The sequence below is a fragment of the Pipistrellus kuhlii genome, unplaced genomic scaffold (assembly GCF_014108245.1).
Source record: "Pipistrellus kuhlii isolate mPipKuh1 unplaced genomic scaffold, mPipKuh1.p scaffold_m20_p_22, whole genome shotgun sequence".
In the NCBI taxonomy this organism is placed as follows: Eukaryota; Metazoa; Chordata; class Mammalia; order Chiroptera; family Vespertilionidae; genus Pipistrellus; species Pipistrellus kuhlii.
The window spans coordinates 12774265-12797232 of NW_023425521.1; the positions used below are offsets into that span (position 1 = coordinate 12774265).

The 22968-nt window shown below is 42.0% G+C and overlaps 2 protein-coding genes across 5 annotated transcripts; both read left to right on the plus strand.

Moving 5' to 3' along the window:
* Window positions 1-1456: 1456 nt before the first annotated feature.
* Window positions 1457-22348, plus strand: DUSP14 (dual specificity phosphatase 14). 4 transcript variants are annotated; one of them, XM_045586425.1, is made up of 4 exons: window positions 1510-1612; window positions 17748-17907; window positions 19487-19571; window positions 21062-22348. In XM_045586425.1, exon 4 carries the CDS (start codon window positions 21152-21154, stop codon window positions 21746-21748), a length of 597 nt encoding a protein of 198 aa, XP_045442381.1. In that variant the 5' UTR covers window positions 1510-1612; window positions 17748-17907; window positions 19487-19571; window positions 21062-21151; the 3' UTR covers window positions 21749-22348. The 4 variants fall into 4 exon arrangements, with proteins under 4 accessions (XP_036307594.1, XP_036307596.1, XP_045442381.1 ...); XM_036451701.2 differs by lacking the exon at window positions 17748-17907 and having other exon boundaries at window positions 1457-1612; XM_036451703.2 differs by lacking the exons at window positions 17748-17907; window positions 19487-19571 and having other exon boundaries at window positions 1477-1612.
* On the plus strand, window positions 1672-2094 carry LOC118726591 (wiskott-Aldrich syndrome protein homolog 1-like). The gene has a single exon (XM_036451536.1). It carries the CDS (start codon window positions 1672-1674, stop codon window positions 2092-2094), a length of 423 nt encoding a protein of 140 aa, XP_036307429.1.
* Window positions 22349-22968: the final 620 nt, after the last annotated feature.

Below are 22968 nucleotides of genomic sequence, written 5' to 3' on the forward strand. Positions count from 1 at the left end.
TTTGGTATTGGCATGTCAAAAATAAGTCTTTAGATGAAGTGATGGTGGAATAGGTTAGTGCTGGGAAGATGCCTTTCCCAGGCAAGATTTGAACTCCTAGTGTTTTATCCTGAATCAGAGTTTCCTTCTCTCACACAGAAAGATTAGTTTTGCCTAACTTTAAAGCTGTGAGTCTCTATGAAGGCAAAATAAATCTCTCCATCCTGGAACTTTTTAGTTCCCCTAAAGAGGAACACGGAAATGCTTTTGATGTCCTGTTTTTGTCTGGGAAGTAGACAAAACTTTTAGATATCCCTGCACCCAGGGGGAGACTTTGAGTCCCGCTGGGAATCGGGAAGAACATGAGAAAGCCTCAGAGTTTTTTGGTTGAAGACGCTGGAAGATGTAAAGGCAGTACGCGCGCGTGGTTTTACTTCCTTCGTCAATTCCTCCCCCAAACCTATGACTCTTCGATTGACTTAAGCAGTTCTGATGCCAAAGGGTTTGCAACGGCGATGAGCTGGATCTGAGGAGCAAAAGCTGGGCGTGGAGTCAGGACTCAGGTGTCTGACTCACGGAGCCCGAGGAAGTCGTCTCTACGCCCCTCACCTGCCAGGGCAGGGTTGTGCTGGAAAAAAAAAAAAAAAAAAAAAAAAAAAAAAAGTCGGTTTTGCATCTACTCATGTTACAGATGAGCCAACCTACAAGTAAAAAAAAAAAAAACAAAACAAAAAAAAAACAAACAAACATATAATCCCTCAACGAATCCGTATGTCCAGCCTGGGCTCCGTGGACCCTGCACCCCTCCCCGGAGGCTCGGGCTCTGTGTGGGTCGGGCTTGGAGACTCGGATGGCACCCCTATTCCTGGCGGTGGGTTGGCGAGCTGGGGGCGGGCGAAGCATCGCCGCATCCATAGCTCCTTTTGTGCCTCGGACAATACAGCCCCCGCAGTTACTGGGACCCGCCCACACCTGCCCAAGCAACAGTCACCCAGCAGTTAGTTGCTACGAGATTTTCCCTTCGCTCTTGCGCCCCAGCTCCCCGGCCCTCCGCGCGGACTGAAGGTGGGGGTAGAGCGAGAGTCCGGGATTAGTCACGAACCGCAGTCTTCACCCTCTGATCATTGTTTTTTTGTGTTTTTTTGTTTGTTTGTTTGTTTTTGTTTTTTGCTTTTAACTCCCTCTCATCCAGAAGGTACCAGTACATCACCCTGCACCTGTGCCCCAAACACGGCTTGCAAACGCTGAAGTGGGGGGCGAGAGGTGGATGGGGAGACCACAGGGGAACCCCTAAGCAGAGTCTGCGGGGGGGCTGGGAGGAGAGAGGAGGCGGGTGTCAGGGGAGCAGAAGACTCGCCTCCGCGGAGCCGCTTGGCGATGGAGGGCACAGTGCGCACGCGCAACGCCCGCGGCTCCAGGCGTCCCCCGCCGCGGGCGCCCCGCTCCCCGCCGAGGCTCCGCCCCCAGCCCCGAGGCCCCGCCCCAGGAGAGGGCGGTGGGGCGCAGGGGGCATGCGCGCGGCCGGACGGGGCGCGGGCGGAGGGGAGAAGGAGGGGTGCGCGCGGCGGCCAGCCCGCAGAAGGCGAGAGCCGCGCAGGAGGACGGAGCGTCCGCCGCGAGCCCGTCGGAACCGGTACGCTGCCCGCGGGCCCGGGAGGGTGGGCGGGCGGACGGGCGGGACTTGGCGCCGCGATGCGGCTCTGGGACGCTGGCGAGCTCGGGTGGCCGGGGTCCCGGGTCCCCCGCGACCCTCGTCTCCTGGAAACTTTGTGCCGGCGCCCCCGCCCGCTCCCCCCGGTGGCTCTCGCATCCTCCTGGCGGCGGGAGCGGAGAGGCCCCGCGCCCTCCGCGGCGCCCCCTCCTCGGCGCGCGGCGCCCGCCTCGCTGCCTCTCCGTGCGCCCCCCGGGCCGCCCCCCTTCTCGGCGGCGGACACCCTGGCCCCGGAGACGGGCCCTTGGGCTCCTCCGCTGGCATCCCCGTCCGCTCCCCTCCCGCCCCCTGTGCCCTGCGGCCTCGCCACGGCCTCGCCACCCCTCGCCCCGAGCCGTGGGGGCCCACGGCGGCTGTTTGCATCCGCCCAAGGCCTTTCTGGTGCATCGGTGGGAGCAGCTTGACTCGCAGCGATGCCAAATATTCAACTTGAGTGTTTTCCTTCGCGGTGGTCCATCGGTGTGCGCGGAGGCTAGCGTGTTTTATTCCGTCCGAGTGCCCTTGCCCCAAAGCGAAGTTGAGTTGTTCGTGGGTGAGGGCCAGTTGCATGCTGTCACTGTCTTAAGTGGATTGTATGACTATATTTTATTTAGGTGGATGTTGCCAATGGTACCAGCCAGTGTTATGGTAACAGGGCATCCGAGAGGCAAGGGAAGTGACTTACAAATGCAGTTCTGCTGTGTAGGAATTTAGTTAACACACACACACTCAAAAAACAAAAAACAAAAAAAACACCTCCTTGTACTTTTTATCCAGCAAGACCTTAGGGCATTGAGCATGTATTAACTAGCAGCTGTTCGTTGTCATGTTTAAGCGGGCAGGCAGAGCGCATTAGCATCCCGCCTTACAGAGGTGAGAACGGAGAAGAGCCGAGTCCCTATTCTTTACGAACCTTAAAGGAATTTGGACCAAGAGCTTGAACTCAGAGTTCCCTGGAATTCCTGGTGCAGTAAGGCCACCGAGAACACCGTCCCTGAGATTGTTCAATTAACAAAATCAAAGGGGCCGGGGCCAGCCTCCAGCAGCCCCATGCTCTGGGGACTCAGCCCTGTCACCGAGTGAAGCGCTACAGGACGAGCCGCAGCTGCTGCGCGCGTTTCCTGCTCTTTAAAACGAGGGGAGCTAAGGTGCTGTATCTTGGCAAAGCTGTGTGTGTGTGTCCTCAGGCTCCACCGACGAGCTGCGTTTGGCAACTGTTCCTTGTTGTGGGCTGATAAAGGCGCCCCTTCTTGAGTTCCCTTTAGAAACGCAGGGAATGAGGCGCCCACCAGAATGAATAGTCGCCTATCTTCGGGGCCCCTGAGAACTCCCCGCACGGACAGCCTGAGGCAGGGACCCCGACCTGGGAGAGGGGGAAGGGGAGAGGGAAGAGGGGAGAGGGCAGAGGGTTGCCCGGTGGAGGTAGGAATGAGCCCTGCGCTGGCGGCTTGACACACGGGCACTATTGCTGCCTCCAGCTCTGACTCATCCTCTGACGCTTGGGGGAGGAGAGGTGTTGCTTGGTATTTTTGGCTTTCCCCCATAAAAGGGGAGACGGTTTCCTTCATCCCAAGTCTGTTTGAACGTCAGCGCTGAATTTGTCCATGCTGCGGTCTCATCTGAAATCTCTCTTATATTGGTTGAATGCAAGTATGGTTTCTATAGCATCTTTTAATAGGCTAGCAATAAATGTGTTTATTTATATCATAAAAACTGGCCAGGTGTATAGCTCCAGGAAATCCTTTAAAACTTTTGCATGAAAACTAGCATTTTTAAATGGTAGTCTTTAGGAAGGAGTTTGGGTTTCGTGAATTCTTTTGTAATTGGGATTTTATTTCAAGGGATAGTGGATTAAAAATACAATACTTTTTCTAAATACAAGAAATACATTAATCATTCTTTTTTTAAAAAAACTTATTTTTAATATATTTTTATTGATTTCAAAGAGGAAGGGAAAGGGAGAGAGAGAGACAGAAACCTCAAAGATGAGAATCATTGATTGGCTGCCTCCTACATGCCCCCTACTGGGGATTGAGCCCACAACCCAGGCATGTGCCCTTGACCGGAATCGAACCAGGGGCCCTTCTGTCCACTGAGCCAAACTGGGGAGGACTTAATAATTCTTTATGTAAAAAACCTAAAACTTTACAGATAAGGTTAAAGGTTTCTTTGGAGCATCTTGCCCCCAAACAGCTGCTGACTCTGTGTTTATTGGTTGGTTTGTATCCTTTTAGACTTTTCTAATAAGCATTTCATGAATGTCTTTGCACAATGTGATTTTTAATTGAAATGCATTATAAAATTAACTGGTCCTGTTCATAGAGATTTGAGTTCTGTCTAGAACAGGTAGCATGTATATTAATTCCAGCTGGTTATATAAAGTTTTATTAACCTGATAGAATGGCAGTATTTATTTGGACAACTGGCAAATGCCCCCCTTTTAACCAACTTCAAAACAATTAAGTTATTAAGATCCTAGGCGTTACTCTCAGTTGCAGATGAAAATTTTCCTTCAGGAAATAGATAAGTCTAGGACTACTAGTGTATTCATCTTTTCTTTGCTTATAAGGAGGCATAAAAGGGAGTGGAAAGCAGAGAGAGTTGCTAAAGCAACAGCACCTGGGTATAAACTTACAGAGCAAACAACACTTAAGGTGGTAAGAAGCTTTAGTTATTTATGAAAGCTTCACTGGGGTGAAGACAAAGGGATGTGTTGATGTGGGCACAGTTTAAATCCGTAATTTCAAGAGCTGAGTGAGTTAAAACAAAATTCCCATAAAGAGTTTATGGATTTTAAATGTTAGGTATTTATTGAGGACATTTGCCATGCTGAAAGGTATTGTGCTGACAGGCTAATAGTAACAGTAAGAGAGGAAGTGTTCTTTCCCCAGATTAGCCAGAATTGTAATGATTCTGAATGCCAGGAAATCAACGTTATAGTTATTTAACCTTTTATAAAATTGTGAGTTGTAACACACAGAAGAGATTATAAAACATAATATAACTTAATTATTTTATTTTATTTTTAAAAATATATATATTTTATTGATTTTGTACAGAGAGGAAGGGAGAGAGATAGTTAGAAACATCGATGAGAGAGAGCCATCGATCAGCTGTCTCTTGCACACCTCCCACTGGGGATATGCCTGCAAGGTACATGCCCTTGACCGGAATCGAACCCGGGACCATTCAGTCCCCAAGCCGACGCTCTATCCATTGAGCCAAACCGGTTTCGGCAACTTAATTATTTTAAAGAAAACACAATAGTAACCATCTTGCAGGTCAAGAAGTACCCTCAATCCCACTCTTTCCCAGTGACAACCTCTCCCTCCACCAGAGGTAACCAAGCCAGTAACTACTCTCATTTTTGTGAAAATCACTTCCTTTCTCTTCTATAGTTTTATCCCCTAACTATAAAGCTCTAAACAGCACAGTTTCATTTTGCCCGTTGTGTTTTTTAAATCTTGTGCAAATGGGCCAAAGTAGAAATTCTTTTATTTTATCAATATTGTGTGTGTGTATGTATCTACACATACATTTTTTGTTTAAATTCTTGTAGCATTATATATTTTTTAAATTCATCTATGTTGATACCTATGACTATAAATTGTTTAATATACCATATATGTATGTATATATGTATATATACATATATATGATGTCCCCCCAAAACATACATATACACTTTGAATGATAGAGGTAGTGTTTATTAAAATACATTTCATTTTCAAAATCGGCCTATTAGCTGTTAACATGTATGTACATGTTTTTGATCACCCTGTATATATACATATACACCTAATTTTGTTTATTATATATTTTTAAGATTCATCCATGTTGTTATATGTGCCTGTACTCATTTTTGTATGAACATACTGCAGGTTATTTATCCATTATCTCCTGCTGATGGACACCTAAATGGTTTCTGCTCTGGAGCAGTTGTGAACTGCTGATGCCTGTTTTCCAAAGTGGTTGTACCAATTTACATTCCTCCAGTGGTGCCAGCCTTGAATTTATAGTCCACTATATTTGTTCTTTAACCACAATATGTTTGGGTATTTCTCAAATGAATACATGTCACCTATGTGGACTGATCCCTGGCCCTTCATGTACCTTTATATTTATACTAGAGGCCCGGTGCACAAAATTCCAGCCTGCACCCTCTCCAATCTGGGACCCTCAGCCCAACCTGCACCCTCTCCAATCTGGGACCCTCAGCCCAGCCTGCACCCTCTCCAATCTGGGACTTCTCGAGGGATGTCCCACTGCCCAGTCCTCTCACAATCCAGGACTGCTGGCTCCCACTGCTCACCTGCCTGCCTTCCTTATTACCCCTAATCATTTCACCTGCAAGCCTTCTGTTTGCTCCATGGCAGCAGCCATTTCTGTTTGGGTTTATGTATCTTTTATAATTGAAACTTTGTAGCCTGGAGTGGAGGCCTAGGGCAGCCAGGGCAGGTTGAAAGCTTGGCTTCCTCAGTTGCCAGGGGAAACCCTAGGCTGCTCTCTTTAGCTCTGTGGCTGCCACCATTTTTCTTGGGATTTATCTTCTATAATTGAAACTTTGTATCCTTGAGTGGAGGCTTAGGCCGGCCAGGGCAGGTGGAAAGCTTGGCTTCCTCTATTGCTGGGGAAACCCAAGCCTCCTCCTGCTCTCTGTGGCGGAAACCATCTTGGTTGGGGTTAATTTGCATACTTGCACTGATTGGCTGGTGGGTGTAGTAGAGTGATTGTTAATTTGCATATTACTATTTTATTAGGTAGGATATACTTATGTTTATTTTATCGATTGGACTAACATGCCATTCAAAGGTTAGAGATGGTTTTCCCACTCTTATTTAATAGACAAATACCCAATAGAACCCTTCTTTTAATATTAAACCCCATACATGTATGTTATAGGAATATTTAAATATGCCACATGAAGTAGTATAAATAAAAGTGTCTAGTACCTAGAAGTCTTTTAAAGATTTTTGGTGAATCCTACCTCTTGGGCTACCAGATGGCTTGACTTGCACTGTTGAATGCTTGCCTGTGTCCAGCCCTGAATGTGCAAACCAGCATTGCTGGCTTTAGGGCGATGTGTGTAGGAACTCAGGCCAGTGCTGTTCAAGTACCCTTGGAGGACAGGTATTCACATGCTTGTGCACATGTGCATGTCCTCCAGAAGGCGCCAAGGACAGACCGTGGTTTGTCCTTTCTTGGCAATTCCAGAGGAACCATAGCTTCTTTCTTTGCCACTGGAATAAATGACTCTTTTTACCATCTTTAAAAGTGTAATTTTCTCCATATCTTCCTTAGAATGCGAGAGAAGAGACAGTTTAGTACTACCTCTTTTGATATAGAAAATTCCTGCTTTTTGAGTAGACGGTTGCCAGGTTAACTTTGATTGCTTGTGTTTGGTGTTGCTAGCTAGATTTAAAGGTGGTGTATATATGGGGGTGGGGGCAGGAGAGGGATGAGGGTAGGGAGATGTGGTGAGGTTACGGAACTGCTAATTCTTAAATTCAGGTATTTGTTGACTGACTATTGTGCCTAGTATCTGCTAACAGTCTGTAGCAGAATGTTCTACAGTTCTATAGGTTTAGAAAATACCCTCGGGGAGATTCTTCTTCTTAACTGGAGGAGTGTTGGAAGAACAGTAGCCCAAAGAATGTGAGATTTTAAAATTTCTCTATTTAATTTCTTCTGTAAGGCGTCTTGGAAAATGGCTAAATTGTTTTATTTTCAGCCCTTACATAAATAATGATTTCTTTAAAAACACATATTAAGATTCTTTAAAATCATTATATTTAAAATAAAACAAACAAAACAACTACTTACATACAAGTTCAAGAAAAAAACACCTAAGGGGAGGATAAAAAGTGTTAGAACCTCTTAATTTGAGCAATGTGGGGAGAAATCCTGTTTGTATTCTTTGATGTGATTTTGTTAGTCTTTTTTTTTTTATTTCTTCACTCTTTAAGTTTGTAGATACACAGGAGAAGATTCTTAAGTGAGAGCATGTGGCTTCTGTTAACTAGTAAATATATATATATATGTAACATAGAGACCTCATACTTACTCCATAAGTTTCCTGTCCCCTAAAGTGTTGATGGTGATGCTGCTGTAAACAAAACTGTGCTGCCAGTCATATAAAAGTATAGCACCCAGCTCAGAGGTTGAGCGTGGACCCAGAAATCAAGATGGCCCCCCAGTTCCATTCACGGTCCCTGGTGGAGGGGGAGTGCAGGAGGCAGCAAATCGATGATATCCCTACCTCACTCATTGGTGTTTCTGTCTCTCTCTCTTCCCCTCTCTCTAAAATCAATAGAAATATATGTATTTTTAAAAAAGTTTGCTAGGGGTAGGTACAGGGTGAAAGGGGCCAATGGGGAAAAATAGGAGGACATCTGTGATACTTTCAACAATAAAGCTGAATTTTAAAAAAAGTTTGCTATACAAGTGTGTCCTGTTATGCTTGGGAATAGCCTTATACATTTCATGTTTATCATGCCTGTTGATTGCACTATTTTCTCTGGTGCTTGATTTAATCTCATGTTATTTTGTTCATCATGGTCCCTAAGTGCCAAATCCACTGCTAATGTTGCCAGTACAAGGTCATATCAAGTGATTAATCTGGAAAAAAATTAAAAGTGATTAAGAACTACAAAGGTGGGAAATCAGTGATGGTTATACTCACAGTCAGGCATGTTCCATTCCACTATACATATTACCATCTTGAAGAACATGGCAGAAGCTGTTAAAGGATCTGCTTCATTGAAGGTAATGAGATTAGACTAACCAATATTCCAACAAGAGCCCATATCAGACAGAGAGAAACTTCTGATGACCTGGACTGAAGATCAGACACAGAAGCACATCTCTTTCAGCACAATTATGGTCAGGGCTAAGACAAAAAGATTTTTTTTTTTTCCAATACTGAAAGAAAAAGCTAGACTCAACTATGATGTTGAATTTACTGCTAGCTCTGGGTGGCTTAAACAATTCAAGAATCATTATTCATTACATAATATTAAAGTGAATGGTGAAGTCTGTGTGCTGATATGAAGGCAGCTGAAGAATTTGTGGAAACTGTAAAGCTGATTGTGGAAGAAAATTAGCAAATATTCAACATGGATGAAACCTTCTTATTCTGGAAATGGATACTTGAAAAATTTTTATCCATAAGATGGTCAGGCTTCCAGTACAAGGTAACAGTCTTGCCTTGGGGACTGTTTTAGGCTACAAATTGAAACCCTCTGTAATCTGGCACAGTGAGAACCTCAGGGCCTTCCGGCATGTCAGTGTACAGCAGACACTGTCAGTGTACAGACAGGAGCAATAAGAAGTCATGGATGACTCAGCTCCTCTTCCAAGATGCTCTCCTGAATTGCTCTGCCAGTGAAATGGAGAGGTACTCTTTGAGAATAACAATACCTTTTAAGTAACTGTTCATAATGTTCTCTTATTGTTGACACCCTTTTATTGGTGATTTTTATTTCAATACCAAAGTGGTGTTTCAGCCAGTGGAACAAAGAGTTACAGCAGCTTTTAAGGCCTATGTGAGGAAGACCAGGCTATTGCTTCAAATGAGGAGAAAACTGATGCAATTCTGGAAAATTACAACATCTATGACTGCATCAAGAACCTTGCTTGGGCCCTTGTTGGGTTGCTCAGTTGGTTGGGACCTCTGGTTGGCGACTGCTAGGTTAGAGAGGTGTCCTGATGCCAAGGTTGTGGGTTTGATTCCCAGTCAGAGCACATAAAAGAATCAACCAGTGAATGCATAAACAAGTGAAACAACAGATTGATGTTTCCCTCTCTCTAAATCAGTCAATTAAAATTTTAAAAAGAACCTTGCTTGGGCTTGGGGTGATGTCACCAAAGGAGTATATGTATGACACCTGAAAGAGGACACTCAAGAGGTTTGTTCGTTCATAACTTCAAAGGATTTGCCAATGATGAGGAAGATGTAAAAATCAACAAGGTTGTGGTTGAAATGACAATTTTAATCTGGGTGTGGATGAGGATGACATTGAGGAGCTCCTAGAGGCGATTCCTGAGAATCGACTAATGAGGTGTTGTTGGAACTGAAACAGGAACACATAGCTAAAGGAAACCTCAGGAGAAGACAGGAACTTCCAAGATTCACAGTGAAGGGTTTAACCAAAGCTTTTTCAGACTTGAATAAGCTCCTTAAAAATTTGAAAACCTGGACCCCAACACCAAAAGGTTTTCATTAACAGAGAGGAATGTTCATGACATCATCTACTCACCAGCAAATGTATGATCAAACCACCATGGACATATTACGGAAAAGAGTGACTCCTCTTCAGGAAGAGCCTAAAGTCCTTTAGGACAGCGGTCCCAACCGGTGGTCCGCGAGGTCCGAAAGGTTGGCGACCACTGCTCTAGGAGGTATTCCAGAAGGCGGCATTGTCCTCATGGGAGAGGACAGCTCCATGTGTGTTATTGTTCCTGTAAACCTAGTGGAACGAGATGTGGAGATAAATGGAAGATGGTGACACGGATGATCCTGACTCTCTGTAGGTTAATGTGTATGTTTGTGTTAGTTTTTAACTAAAAAGTTTAAAAATAAAATTTAAAATAGCAAAAAGCTTATGTAATAAGGATATAAAGAATATTTTTAGCCCTAACCAATTTGGCTCAGTGGATAGAGCATCGGCCTGTAGACTGAAGGGTCCCAGGTTCCATTCAAGTCAAGGGCATGTACCTTGGTTTCGAGCACATCCCCAGTAGGGGGTGTGCAGGAGAGAGCTGATCGATGTTTCTCTCATCGATGTTTCTAACTCTCTATCCCTATCTCTTCCTCTCTGTAAAAAATCAATAAAATACATTTAAAAAATATATATGTATTAAAAATACTTTTATGTAGCTATACAGGGTGTGATTTAAGCTAAGTGTCACAAAATAATATGTTTATAAATTATAGTAAGGTAAAAATTTCTCATTGAAGAAAAATACTTTTAAGTTTGGTGTAGCTTAGGAAATGTATTTTAAGTTTGGTGTGCAGTGTTTATCAAGTCTTTGGTAGTGAAGACTTCCATGTTAAGTGCCCTATACAAATGCACCATTTTATCTTTTATACTATAATTTTTACTGTACCTTTTCTATGTTAGATATGTCTAGTTGTATTACAGTTGCCTACAGCAGCAGTCACCAACCTTTTGGACCTCACAGACCACCAGTGGCCCGCATACCACCAGTTGGTGACTGCTGGCTTTCAGTCTTTAGTACAGTAACACGCTGTATAGGTTTGTAACCTGGGAACAATAGGCTGTACCATATAGCCTAGGTGTGTAGTAGGCCCCACCATCTAGGTTTGTGTAAATGCACTGTTTGCAAAATGATGAAATCACCTAACGATACATTTCTCAGAATGTATCCCCATGTATCCATTAAATGACTCATGATTGTTAGGCTTATTTTAAATTAGCCAGTATATTTTTGACAAATGTAAAAAGGACATAGAAATATCTAATAGCCTTTAATTTGCACTGTCACACATGTTCTGTGTTTGGGAAACAGTACCCTTCCAGGGTTAAAGTTTCTATATCATTTCACATGATGTTTTTTATTAAAACTTGGAGAAGTATTCATTGTTCTATAGAACTCCAATTACTTGATATAAATTTGCAGCTAAAGATGATCCAAAATGTAAATGAAATAGAACTTGTTTCATACTGGATTATATATAAAACCTAAGTAACTAATGTATTATTTGAAAACAATTTTGAAAAATAAGTCTACATTTATGGATTTTTCTCATTCCATTTATCCTTCTAGAAATTACAATAAGTAATATTTTATCTTTTCCACAATAGCTTAATCTTTTTTAAAAATTATTTTACAGAGGTACTTGCTAGAAATACACAATCCCAGGCCTCTAAACACCCCCCCCCCCCTCATGGACTGTACCAAAAACAGATGATGAGCTAGACATGGCCCACCAGCTATTTGCAGTGTTTCAGAGGTAATTGCATTCTCTTAGACTAGAGTATGTAAATAATAATTGGTAGTATAATCTAAAAAGCACCATGTATATTGTCTTAATTTCTTTTTCATTTATTGATTTTAGAGGAAGGGAGAGACGGAAAGAGAGAAAGAGAAACATCGATTTGTTCCACTTTTATATGCATTTATTGTTTGATTTTTGTATGTGCCCTGACCAGGGATCAGATCTGCAACCTTGGTGTATGGGGACAATGCTCTATCCAGCCAGGGTGGTATATTTTATTTCATAAGACAACTGCTTCAGGAGAGAATTAAAGTCAAGGGAATAACTTTGGGACACTCTGCTTTTTGACTCTTACTTAAAAACTTGATTCTTCTGCCAAAACCGGTTTGGCTCATTGGATAGCATTGGCTGCGGACTGAAAGGTCCCAGGTTCGATTCCGAGCACATCCCCAGTAGGGTGTGTGCAGGAGGCAGCTGATTGATGGTTCTCTCTCATCAATGTTTCTGGCTCTCTATCCCTCTCTCTTCCTCTCTGTAAAAAAATCAATATAATTTATTATATATAAAACAAAACAAACACAAACTTGATTCTTCCTTTTGCTGTAGTAGGGCTCAGACATACCCAGTTGGCCTCAAAATGCAATAGGCCTGCTGTTCCTCAGCCTGGAGAGGGTATCTAGTTTTATCAGGTTCCTTCCATCCAGCTAATAATCTGGTTATCTTATTCTGCTCAGGAACTCTGGTGGACAATTATAGATGCCTTTGACTATAAAGAAAAATGGGAAAATAGTGATGCTTTAAAAATGAAGCTAGTTTGGGGGGCAATGGAAAGATATGTACACATATAATACCTTAATAAAAAATAAATTAATTAAAAAAAATGAAGCTAGTTTGGTATAAAGTGGCCAAAAAGTCAAATTGGGCTTGAGGTATGGTAAGTTCTTGTATGAAGAAAGTTGAGACTCACTGCTTGGGTTTTAAGGTTTTGATTAATACAATGATACATTGAAGGATAAGATGGTCAAGCGGGGTCGTTTCCCTATTGAACTCTTTAGTTCTTAGGAATTTTAACTTACAAATTCTTTTTTGCTTTACTTACAGTAATGAGCTCTGAAGGACTGAGATCTTATGGAAATATCTGCATTTTCTGAGATTTCATGGTCCTGCTTCTGAGGGCAGTAGTGACTTCAGCAATTTGAGACACACTTAAACCTATTTGGGTATAATTGCTGACTTTTTTTTTTTTTTTAAGTATTCTGTGTCTAGATGTTCTGACCTATATAGATGAAAGTTCACTTAACCAAGAACCTATGATTCTATTTAATTTTTACCACTTGCTCCTTGACGATTTTAAAGTATCATTTATATAGGCTGTTGCACGAACTGGTTTCTAATCACGAAACAATTTTAAATGTAATTGTGGAATTTTACAAGCATTTTCTTAGTTTAGGTTTATCAGATTTTTCATACCCCAAACCCATCACATACCACTTAGTTTTTATTGATGTTGTTCAGATTATAGATGAAGCACAACCAGACTGACTTTATGTTCCTTAAGTTCTTTTTGCAGATTTTATTTCTTTCCCCAGTGAAATGTACGTTTTGGTAGTCTTAGGTCACTTGATCTGTTGTATGACTAATCAACAGGCAAGTCATGGAAAAGGTCCCAGTGGGTTACTCCTTTTCTATGTAGAGTTTGGGAAAACCTGTTATCCTCCATTTACCTCCGATTCCTCATTTGGGAACCATGACAGCAGAATGATACTGATTCGTAAGAGAGTGAGCCCACTCACATGTTTTAAACAAACAAGGTACTTGGGTTTGCTTCAGTAATTCCACAGGTCTGAAATGAGGCCTGAGATTCTGCATTTCAACCAACCTCCAGGTTGATGCTGCTAGGTCTTGATCACACTTTTTAGTAGTAAGAGTAGTAGAAAAGGGCTTGTGTTCTCCATCTGAAATCTAAAAATAAGGAGACTCTTGAAAGACAAGAATGGCAGCATTTTTAAATGGATTGATAAAAAATATATAATTATAATCTTATAGGTTACATCCCCAAGTAAAGACAGTCTATTTAGTAAATGTTGTTGGGAAAATTGGACAGATAATGTGCAAAAAAATGAAACTTGACCACCATCTTACACCATGCACAAGAATAAACTAAAAGTAGATTAAAGACTTAAATGTAAGACTTGAAACCATAAAAACCCTATAAGAAAACATGGGCAGTAAAATCTCGGACATTTCTTGTAGTTTTTTCTTCCGATCTCCTCAGGCAAGGCAAACAAAGGATAAAATAAATGAGACTACTAAAAAGTTTTTGCACAGCAAAAGAAAAAAAAAAAAGAGACAGCCACTGAATGGGAGACTATATTTGCCAATAATACAATACATCTGATAAGGCATTAATATCCAAAACTTATGAACTTATACAACTCATCACCAAACAGTCCAATAAAAAAATGGGCAAAGCACCTGAATAGATACTTCTCCAGAGGACATACAGATGGCCAATAAACATATGAAAAGATGCTCAAGGTCACTAGTAATTAGAAAATTAAAATGAGATATCACCTCACACCTGTCAATGGCTAACATCAATAAATCAACAAACAATAAGTGTTTGTTGAGGGTGTGGAGAAAAGGGAACCCTTGTGCACTGTTTTGAGGATGGAATGTAGGTTGGTGCAGCCAAAGTGGAAAACAGTATGGAGTTTCCTCAAAAAATTAATGAAACTGACCCAGTGATTCCACTTCTGGGAATATATCTGAAGATACCCAAAACACTTAATTCAAAAGAATATATGCACCCCTATATTCACTACAGCATTGTTTACATAGCCAAGATTTGGAAGCAGCCCAAGTGCCGATAAGCAGACAAGTGGATAAAAAAGCTGTGGTACATGTACACAATGGAATACTACTCATCTGTATAAAAGAAAGAAATCCTACCTTTTCCGACAGCATGGATGGAGCTGTAGAGTATTATGCTAAGTGAAGTAAGAGAAAACAAATACCATATAATTTCACTTATATGTGGAATCTAATGAACAAAATAAAGTAGAAACAGACTCATAGATACAGAAAACAGACTGGCCAGAGAAAAGTGGGCTGGGGCTGAACAAAGGTGAATTTTGGGAGTAAGCAAAAATAGCTTGTAGACACAGACAACAGTATGGTGGTTACCAGAGAAGCGAGAAAGTAGAGTTGGGAGGTAGAACAGGGAAAGGGATAAATGGTGACTGGAAGAGACTTGACTTTGGGTGGCAAACACAATACAATAAACAGATGTATTAAAGTTGTATACTTGAACCCTATGTAAACTTATTAACCAGTGTCACCCTGGTAAATTCAATAAAAAAAATACAGATACCTCCCCAGGTAATGAACAACTTAATAGTTTTTAAACACGGTTAACTTTTACTTTGACCTGTGCCTTCTCTGCAATTGATGGCACTCACTGTCTGCATCATTTGATTTTTTTGTTAGTCCATCTCTTATTGATATTCAACTGTTTTATATGAGTATCTTGTATCATTGCTTTAAGATGATAAAATCATAACACAGGGGTATGGCTTATGTTACCTTTATACTCTGTTCTAGTTACTGCTGCATAGCATACTGTTCCGAAAAATTTAAACACTTTTTCTTTCTTCCCTCAGATTCCTATGGACTTTACATAGTGGGGACAACTTTTCTTTACTCCACAATGTCTGGGGCCTTTGGTGGGAGATTTAAGACGTGGGAGTGGCTTGATGGCTGGAACCTAGAATCACTGAAGTGTCTTCACTTACATACAGGGTGGGGCAAAAATAGGTTTCAGTTGTTCATATGGAAAATAATCTGTATATATAAAAGCCTAAGTGACTAGCCGATTGGCCGGTAGCTATGAGACGCACTGACCACCAGGGGGCAGGTGCACAACACAGGAGCTGCTGAGCAACAGCAACTTTACAGAGTGCCTTCTCCTACTCTGGTTTCGGCCCAATCCCCCCAGGCCAGGCCGAGGGACTCCCACTGGTTCACGAATCTTTGAACTAGTTCAAGAATAAACTGTTTCATGTACTCACAATTGTAAACCCACATATGACCATCCATGTGGTAACTTTATTGAGCTTCTTTGAGCTTCCTCATAGCATAGCAGCTTAGTTGCAAGAGCAAGTCCCAGGAGAACGGGTAGAATAATCTAGTCTTCGTGGTGTCGTTTCTACTGTACTTTTTTGGTCGAGTTGGTCACATTGTAAGAGGGTCATATGGGATGGGAGATAGTGGGTAGTCTTGGCAAATTCTGCCATAGTCCCTAACAACACTCAGAACAGTGTTGAACACATGTCATGAACTCAGTCAATATAATTGTGTGAATGAGTGATATAATTTAAATGCCCAGGTGGATAAGGATGAAATTAAAAAATTCAATTCCACATGTGAACAGATTACCCCATTATATCCAAATATATACCTTCGTCTTTTATAGTTTCTTCTCTATTTTCAACAGGGGAGTCTATGAATTTATCATATGGTACTAAACTTGTTAAGTAAGGCCTTTGCGTCTATGTTGCTGTTAGCAGAGGTGTGGAATGTCTGGCCTGCAAAATCATTTGGTCTGGCCCTGCCAAGGCATTAGGGGTGAGTTAGTTAAATGTTTGACCAAATACTAGCATAGTAGTCTGATGATTAAGTTGATAATTTTGCATGGCCCAAAAATGATGTTATAAATACCCAAATGGCCCTTGGCAGAAAAAAGGTTCCCCATCCCTGCTCTACTGGCATGCTTTTTTCCCCATTCTCATCAAGTGGGCTGCCCACATCCTTCTTTGGGCCATAATGTGTTCTCCATCCAGCAGCTGGCTAATGTCGGATAGATGCAGTTAATGGGCTGGTGACCCACATGAGCACACTGAGATGTGCAGCCAGGTCACGACTAGAAAGCAGTTATTTTAAAGCTGTGTGTCATCCTGGGGAATACCTGTGGCCAAACCAAAATGCGGACTCTCAGACTTGAGCTTTATGTGTATTTATCCTCATCCCATGACACCATCATATCAGTTATATGGTGGGAGAAGCAAAAATCATCCCGCCTCCAAATGTGTAACACGTTCAAGTATATTAGCCAAATCACTCACGTTTTCTAGATGACAGAGAACAATTTGTGAATATTTTTATTTCACTTTAAAAATAAAACTCAAATGTTGTTGTATTTTTTCTTTAATGAAAAATTGCCACACTTTTTTTCTTTGTAAGAGTGAGTATATTAACTTTCCCCAATAGAACACATTTCTGATTTAATAAATGAAAATTAATGAAGGAACTAGTATTGCAATGTAAGCTAAAATGCTTCTATTTTTAAAAGGGTGACGTTTGGAGAAAATGTCGCCCTGGCTGGTGTGCTAGGTTGAGCATTGTCCCGAGCACCAAGAGATTGTTGGTTTGATTTGTGGTCAAGGCCTTGTCCCTGATGGGGGGTATGCAGGAGGCAGCTGGTTGCTGTTTCTCCCTTTCTCTTTCCTAAAAATCAAACTACTAAAAAAGAGAGAAAATGCAATTATATAGGTTTTCAGTTATAAAAAAAAATAACATTGTAGGCCTCCAGCATATTAGTATACTGAGACCCTCTGAAATTCCGAAAGCTAAAACCACTTTAATCAGGTCATTTTACACAGTCTTCTCTCGCACCGCTGTAGCCATTTTCTGCTTATTCAACACGAGGCAAAATTTCAGTAGATAGAATTTCAGTTTTTTAGCTGTGGATTCTAGTGGTTGTCATTTTTTTTAAAAAGGGGAAGTGCTCTCTGTGGCACTGGGATGGATGCTCCAAATAGACTGTGACTCCTGGCAGCGATTCCAAGTCTGTTCTAGGTATGGACACCACATCCCAGGAGCTCTCCATTGCAGGGAGTAGTTAATTGAGATTTCAGGCCTTGTGGGCAAATACGAATTCATTTGTTTAGCACTTTGATGCTTATTATTCAGAGACCTGCAATCATCTCTGATGCGACCAGCTGCTTATAACTTGTAAAAGAAATACGTCTCTGGGTTGGTTTAAGACAGTTCCTCATTTTTGTTTTTTATCCCAACCTACCCTCTTCCCCGAGCCAGAAAAGGCATTTTCCCCTGAAGAAATGCAGCTGTCAGAGCAACTTGGAAGGGCTGAGTTGAACCCCAGGGACAGCGATGTGGATTCCTTGGCTTTCTCTATGGCCATCCTCATCCGAGACCAGTGTGCTGCAGCGGGAGTGGTATTCATTCAGAGCACCTTGCAATCTTTGACCCCTCAAATGTGGGTCAAACTTTCCTAATATTCTTTTTCTGTCTCCCAGTACACATTTACTAAGTTGATTTTGACACAGTTGTGATATAATACTCATTTTTTTTTCCTTTATGATCAGAATCTGTCAACCTTTGAACTGAGCAACACTTCTTGTTGTGCCTGCTCTGGGACTTCTTGCTGAGAGTCCTCTGCTATCTAGATTTTCCACATTGAGCAGGGAGTTATCACCAGCTTGAGAGCCTAATTGTGTTTATTATACAGTGATTTTGCTTTTTTAAACTATCAGGATTCTGCCAGGGAAAGACTTGGAAGTGGCAAGACACTGTGCTCTGCTACAGGACAGGATGTTCTAATAAATGTAAAAGTTCTGCACATTTCCTCTAACACCACATCCGAGAATCTTATGTGACTACTTCCCTGTTCTCTCTCATAATACAATTGCGCCGATCTCCCTGTACCCCTGTATCAGATGTGGGCCTCAAAAGAAGGGTGTAACCTTGGGTGAGGCAGCTCCCTGCGGACAGGGGCAGTTTCTGCGGAGGGACTTGTAACCTCCCAGCACTCTGAGTGCCTCCGGCTTGAAGGGGCAATCTGGGTGGCCCACCACAGCAACACCTGGGAAATGTTTTACCAACTTTAATTATAATGGCCTAAAATCAACACAGTTTCCTTCAGCAGGTGAACAAACCGTGGTATATCTATCTATATAAAGGACAGGACTATTGATATATTCATCAACATGGGCAGTGTGGCTCAGATGGTTGGAGCATTGTCCCGTATAGTGAAAATATCTTGGGTTTGATTCCATCAGGGCTCATGCAGGAGGCAACTAATCAATCAATGTTACTCTCTATAAAGTCAATGAAAGCATGTCCTCCTTGAGGATTAAAAAAAAAACAACTACTACACTTAGTGAAAATCAGAAAATTGTTTCCTCCCCCCAGCAAGAACACTACCCTGTATGTCCTCTGATTTAAAAAGATCAGTGGTTGCTAGGGAGTGGGCTAGAAAGTGAGGGAGGGATGAATATAACAGAGCATGAGGAAATTTTGTGGGGGGTGATATCAATAGATTTTTTCCCCAAGTCATATTGTCTCCAGTGTATGCCTATGTCAAAGTTCATCAAATTGTACACCAGTTATGACTCAAGAGCTGTAAAACTATTAAAAATTTAAGTGTGATGGTTACTTGGGGGAAAGGCAGAGGGACAGGTGCTCATCGTCACATCTATAATAATAAAAAAAAAAAGCCTAAGTGACCGTCGCGGCCTAAGGAACAATTCAACAGGCTGTGTGGGGCGACCCAACAATCGAGCAGCAGGGCATGGAGGGGGACAGTTAGGAGCCAGTGGTCCTGGATTCTGAGAGGGATGTCTAACTGCCAGTTTAGGCCCCATCCTGGGCAGTTGGACATCCCCTAAGGGGTCCCGGATTGGAGAGGGTGCAGGCTGAGGGGGAACCCCCTAGAACTCCCCTCCCCGTGCACAAACGGCCTCTAGTAAATGAATAAATAAAAAGGGCCAACGTGGAATTCCAGGGGGAATTCTTTTGAACTTTGGCCACATGCTTGCCTCCTTGTGTTTCTGCAGATCTAATTTATATCCACTGTGATCAGCTCGCTCCTAACTTGCCAGAGCCAGACCCAGGATTCCAGAGTAACCAGACCCCTCCCAAGTGAGTAGCCCAACACTACCTCTGCCTGTAGAACAAGGGATAGTCTTGTCCGACTGGAGTAACTTCAGGCATTTCTACAATACCCTGGCTGGAACCACCCTTCCCAGGGGGCACAGACTATAAAGCAACGTGCATCTGAAGTGAGAGGAACTGATGTCTAAAATCCCAGGAAGCCAAGAGTTGTGTTTTCTATTGTTACTAATATACAATATGTTGTTACATAGAACTTACATAATATCGAATGTCTTATAGTAAGTAAACTCTGTGCTAATGAGGATATATATAATATATACACATATCTTTAAATATTAAATTCATTTTAATTCAACACATCTAAAGCCAGTGAGATTCACCTTGGAGCTTAGAATTGGCTAAGGTGAAGTTTTTCAACCAAACCCAGGGGCTCAGGTCAGCTAAAATGCTTTAAAAAAAAAATTATTTATTTTTTACAGAGGAAGGGACAAGGTTAGAGAGTTAGAGACATTGATGAGAAACATCAACCAGCTGCATCCTGCACACCCCCTACTGGGGATGTGCCCACAACCAAGGTACATGCCCTTGACCGGAATCAGTCCACAGGCCGATGCTCTATCCACTGAGCCAAACTGGTTTTGGCTAAAATGCTTATTAACTTAGACAAATGATTTTAGAGACCATGGCTTTCAAATTACCTGGAATTATTTCCACAGAAATACCACAGCACAAACTTCCAAATTATTCAGATGTCACAAATATGAAAGGAGGAACTTTTTTTAAATAGTAAAGGGCTAAAGTGACCATATATCCTGGATTTTCTGTCACTGACCCAATTCAGTATCTTTTTAGTCTACAAAGGCAATTCATTGAATAGATGGTATCATAAGCTCTCTTTCTAGAATTAGACATGAAGATAGGCAACAGTCCCTGAAAGAAGGGGTCAGAATTTGATTTCTTCCTAATTACCAAGAAACTCATTTCAATAAAAGCAAAACCCTACAAGATTACTGGTTCAGAAATCAGCAGGGCCCTGGCTGGTTTGGCTCAGTGGATAGAGGGTCAGCCTGCGGACTGAGAGGGGTCCCAGGTTGCGGACTCGATCCCCAGTGGAGCGTGAACAGGAAGCAGCCAATCAATGATTCTCATCAATGATGTTTCTCTCTCCCTTCCTCTCTGTAATCAGTAATATATTAAAAAATAAAATTAAAAAAAAAGCAGCTGGGCATGCCTCTGTTTTCCATTTTCCTAAAATAGGATATTTCCATTTAATGCCTTTTTAAACAAAGAAAAACAATCGCCAGAGTGCTGAGTTTTACATAAATTTTACATATTGGTATCTTAGGCTACTTTTCCTGATAATCCTTAGATGATGTGCATACGTCCTTGAAAGAACATACTCTATATCATAGAAAATAACCATTTCTAACCCTTTTTCCTTCCCATTCCACAAATATGCAGAAGGCTGTGATGAATCAGTACTATATAAAATACTGACAGGTACCTGTATTTTGCAGGACGGAGACTAATTTCGGATTCCCTGGTGGAGGAAAATAAAACGCTCTGGTCTCGCTTCCAATGATGCAAGTGTGATCGTCAGTGTCTTCATGAGCTCCAGAGGTCACAGCACACTACCACGGACTCTCATGGCCCCTCGGATGATTGCTGAGGGAGACGTAGGAGGCATCGCTCAAATCACCTCCTCTCTCTTCCTGGGCAGAGGCAGTGTGGCCTCCAACCGGCATCTCCTCCAGGCTCGTGGCATCACCTGCATTGTTAATGCTACTATTGAGATACCCAATTTCAACTGGCCCCAGTTCGAATATGTCAAAGTGCCTCTGGCCGACATGCCTCATGCCCCCATTGGACTATACTTTGACACGGTGGCCGACAAGATCCACAGTGTGAGCAGGAAGCATGGGGCCACCTTGGTGCACTGTGCGGCAGGGGTGAGCCGCTCAGCCACCCTCTGCATTGCTTACCTGATGAAATTCCACAGTGTGTGCCTGCTGGAGGCATACAACTGGGTGAAAGCCCGGAGGCCTGTGATCAGGCCCAATGTGGGCTTCTGGAGGCAGCTGATAGACTACGAGCGCCAGCTTTTTGGGAAGTCGACAGTTAAAATGGTACAGACACCTTATGGCATAGTTCCAGATGTTTATGAGAAAGAGTCCCGACACCTGATGCCTTACTGGGGGATTTAATGCCAGCAAAGCCTGCATCAGCAGCCCCTCCAGCAGTACCAGCATCTGCTACACAGTGTCTGCTCCCCTCTTCACCTTTCTTTTCAAATGGTTGACTTTTTGGTTCTCCCTGAAGTGTTCAGGTTTATTTTAAGAGGTAGGGAGGAGGGGAGGAACATAAGGGGAATACATACATTGCTAATAACATTTTTAAAACTAACATTTTGGAATAGTGTTTATGAAAATCTTTGACTAGCTCTTAAATCATTTTTAATAATTTGAACAGTTTAATAAACTGATTCTGCTCTATCTTGAATCCCATGCCTTTTGGCATGAAAGGTGCAAGAGAAGCTCAGTGCAAAAATCACTTTGGGCTAATCCTGTAGAGACAAGCTTTGCCTAAGGCTTCTGACCACACAAGTGCTTAGGAAGATTGATACCGTCTTCAGTCTCTACTGGATTAGCCCTACTCTTTCCTTTTCCCTTTATTATTTAGTATCTTTGTAAGGTAAAAAACATCTTTATTATTTAGCTGTTAATTATAACAAAATCTGCTGCAAACACCCTCTTGGAATCAATGTGCCCCAGACTATATTATTTTTAATAAACCTGACTGCTTAACATATTAGAATGTTTAAGAAGAATTTTAGGGTGTGTGTATTATGTTGAATGGAAGAAAGATGCTCTCCAATAATTGTTATAATATGGCTTCTGTGACAATAATGAACTTTACTGAAAATAGACATCCCAGCTGAATCATATCAACATTTCACATCCTGGCTGATACCTTTTACAGTGCTGGAACTGAAAAACAGCATAAAGTGTACACTCTGACAAAAGGCAGTTTTCAGTAGTCTCTCGGTAACTTTAAGTGCACCAAAGCAATGAATTCTCCATCAAACAATTTGTTTTTTCACAAAAGAAGTGTTTTTGCTTGACTATTAACATGCCCTAACCTAAAACTAGTGTTAAGCAAATAACAGCAGCTTCCTCAACTGGCCCTTATGAATCTGACAACTCACCAGGAGTTGTAGGTAAGTGGTAATTATTCCATGTTCCTGGGAAGCCACTGGGCATTAGCAGGTTGCCTAATTTTTAGGAAGGGGAGCCACTTGCCACAGCACTGCTCTTTTTCACCCATTTGCTAGGTAGGCTATAGCTAGCTTGGCTGTGGAATACTTTTCTAAAATTTTAGTCTATTCTGGTAAGAAGCTAGGAATATAATGTCAGTGGCTGCATAT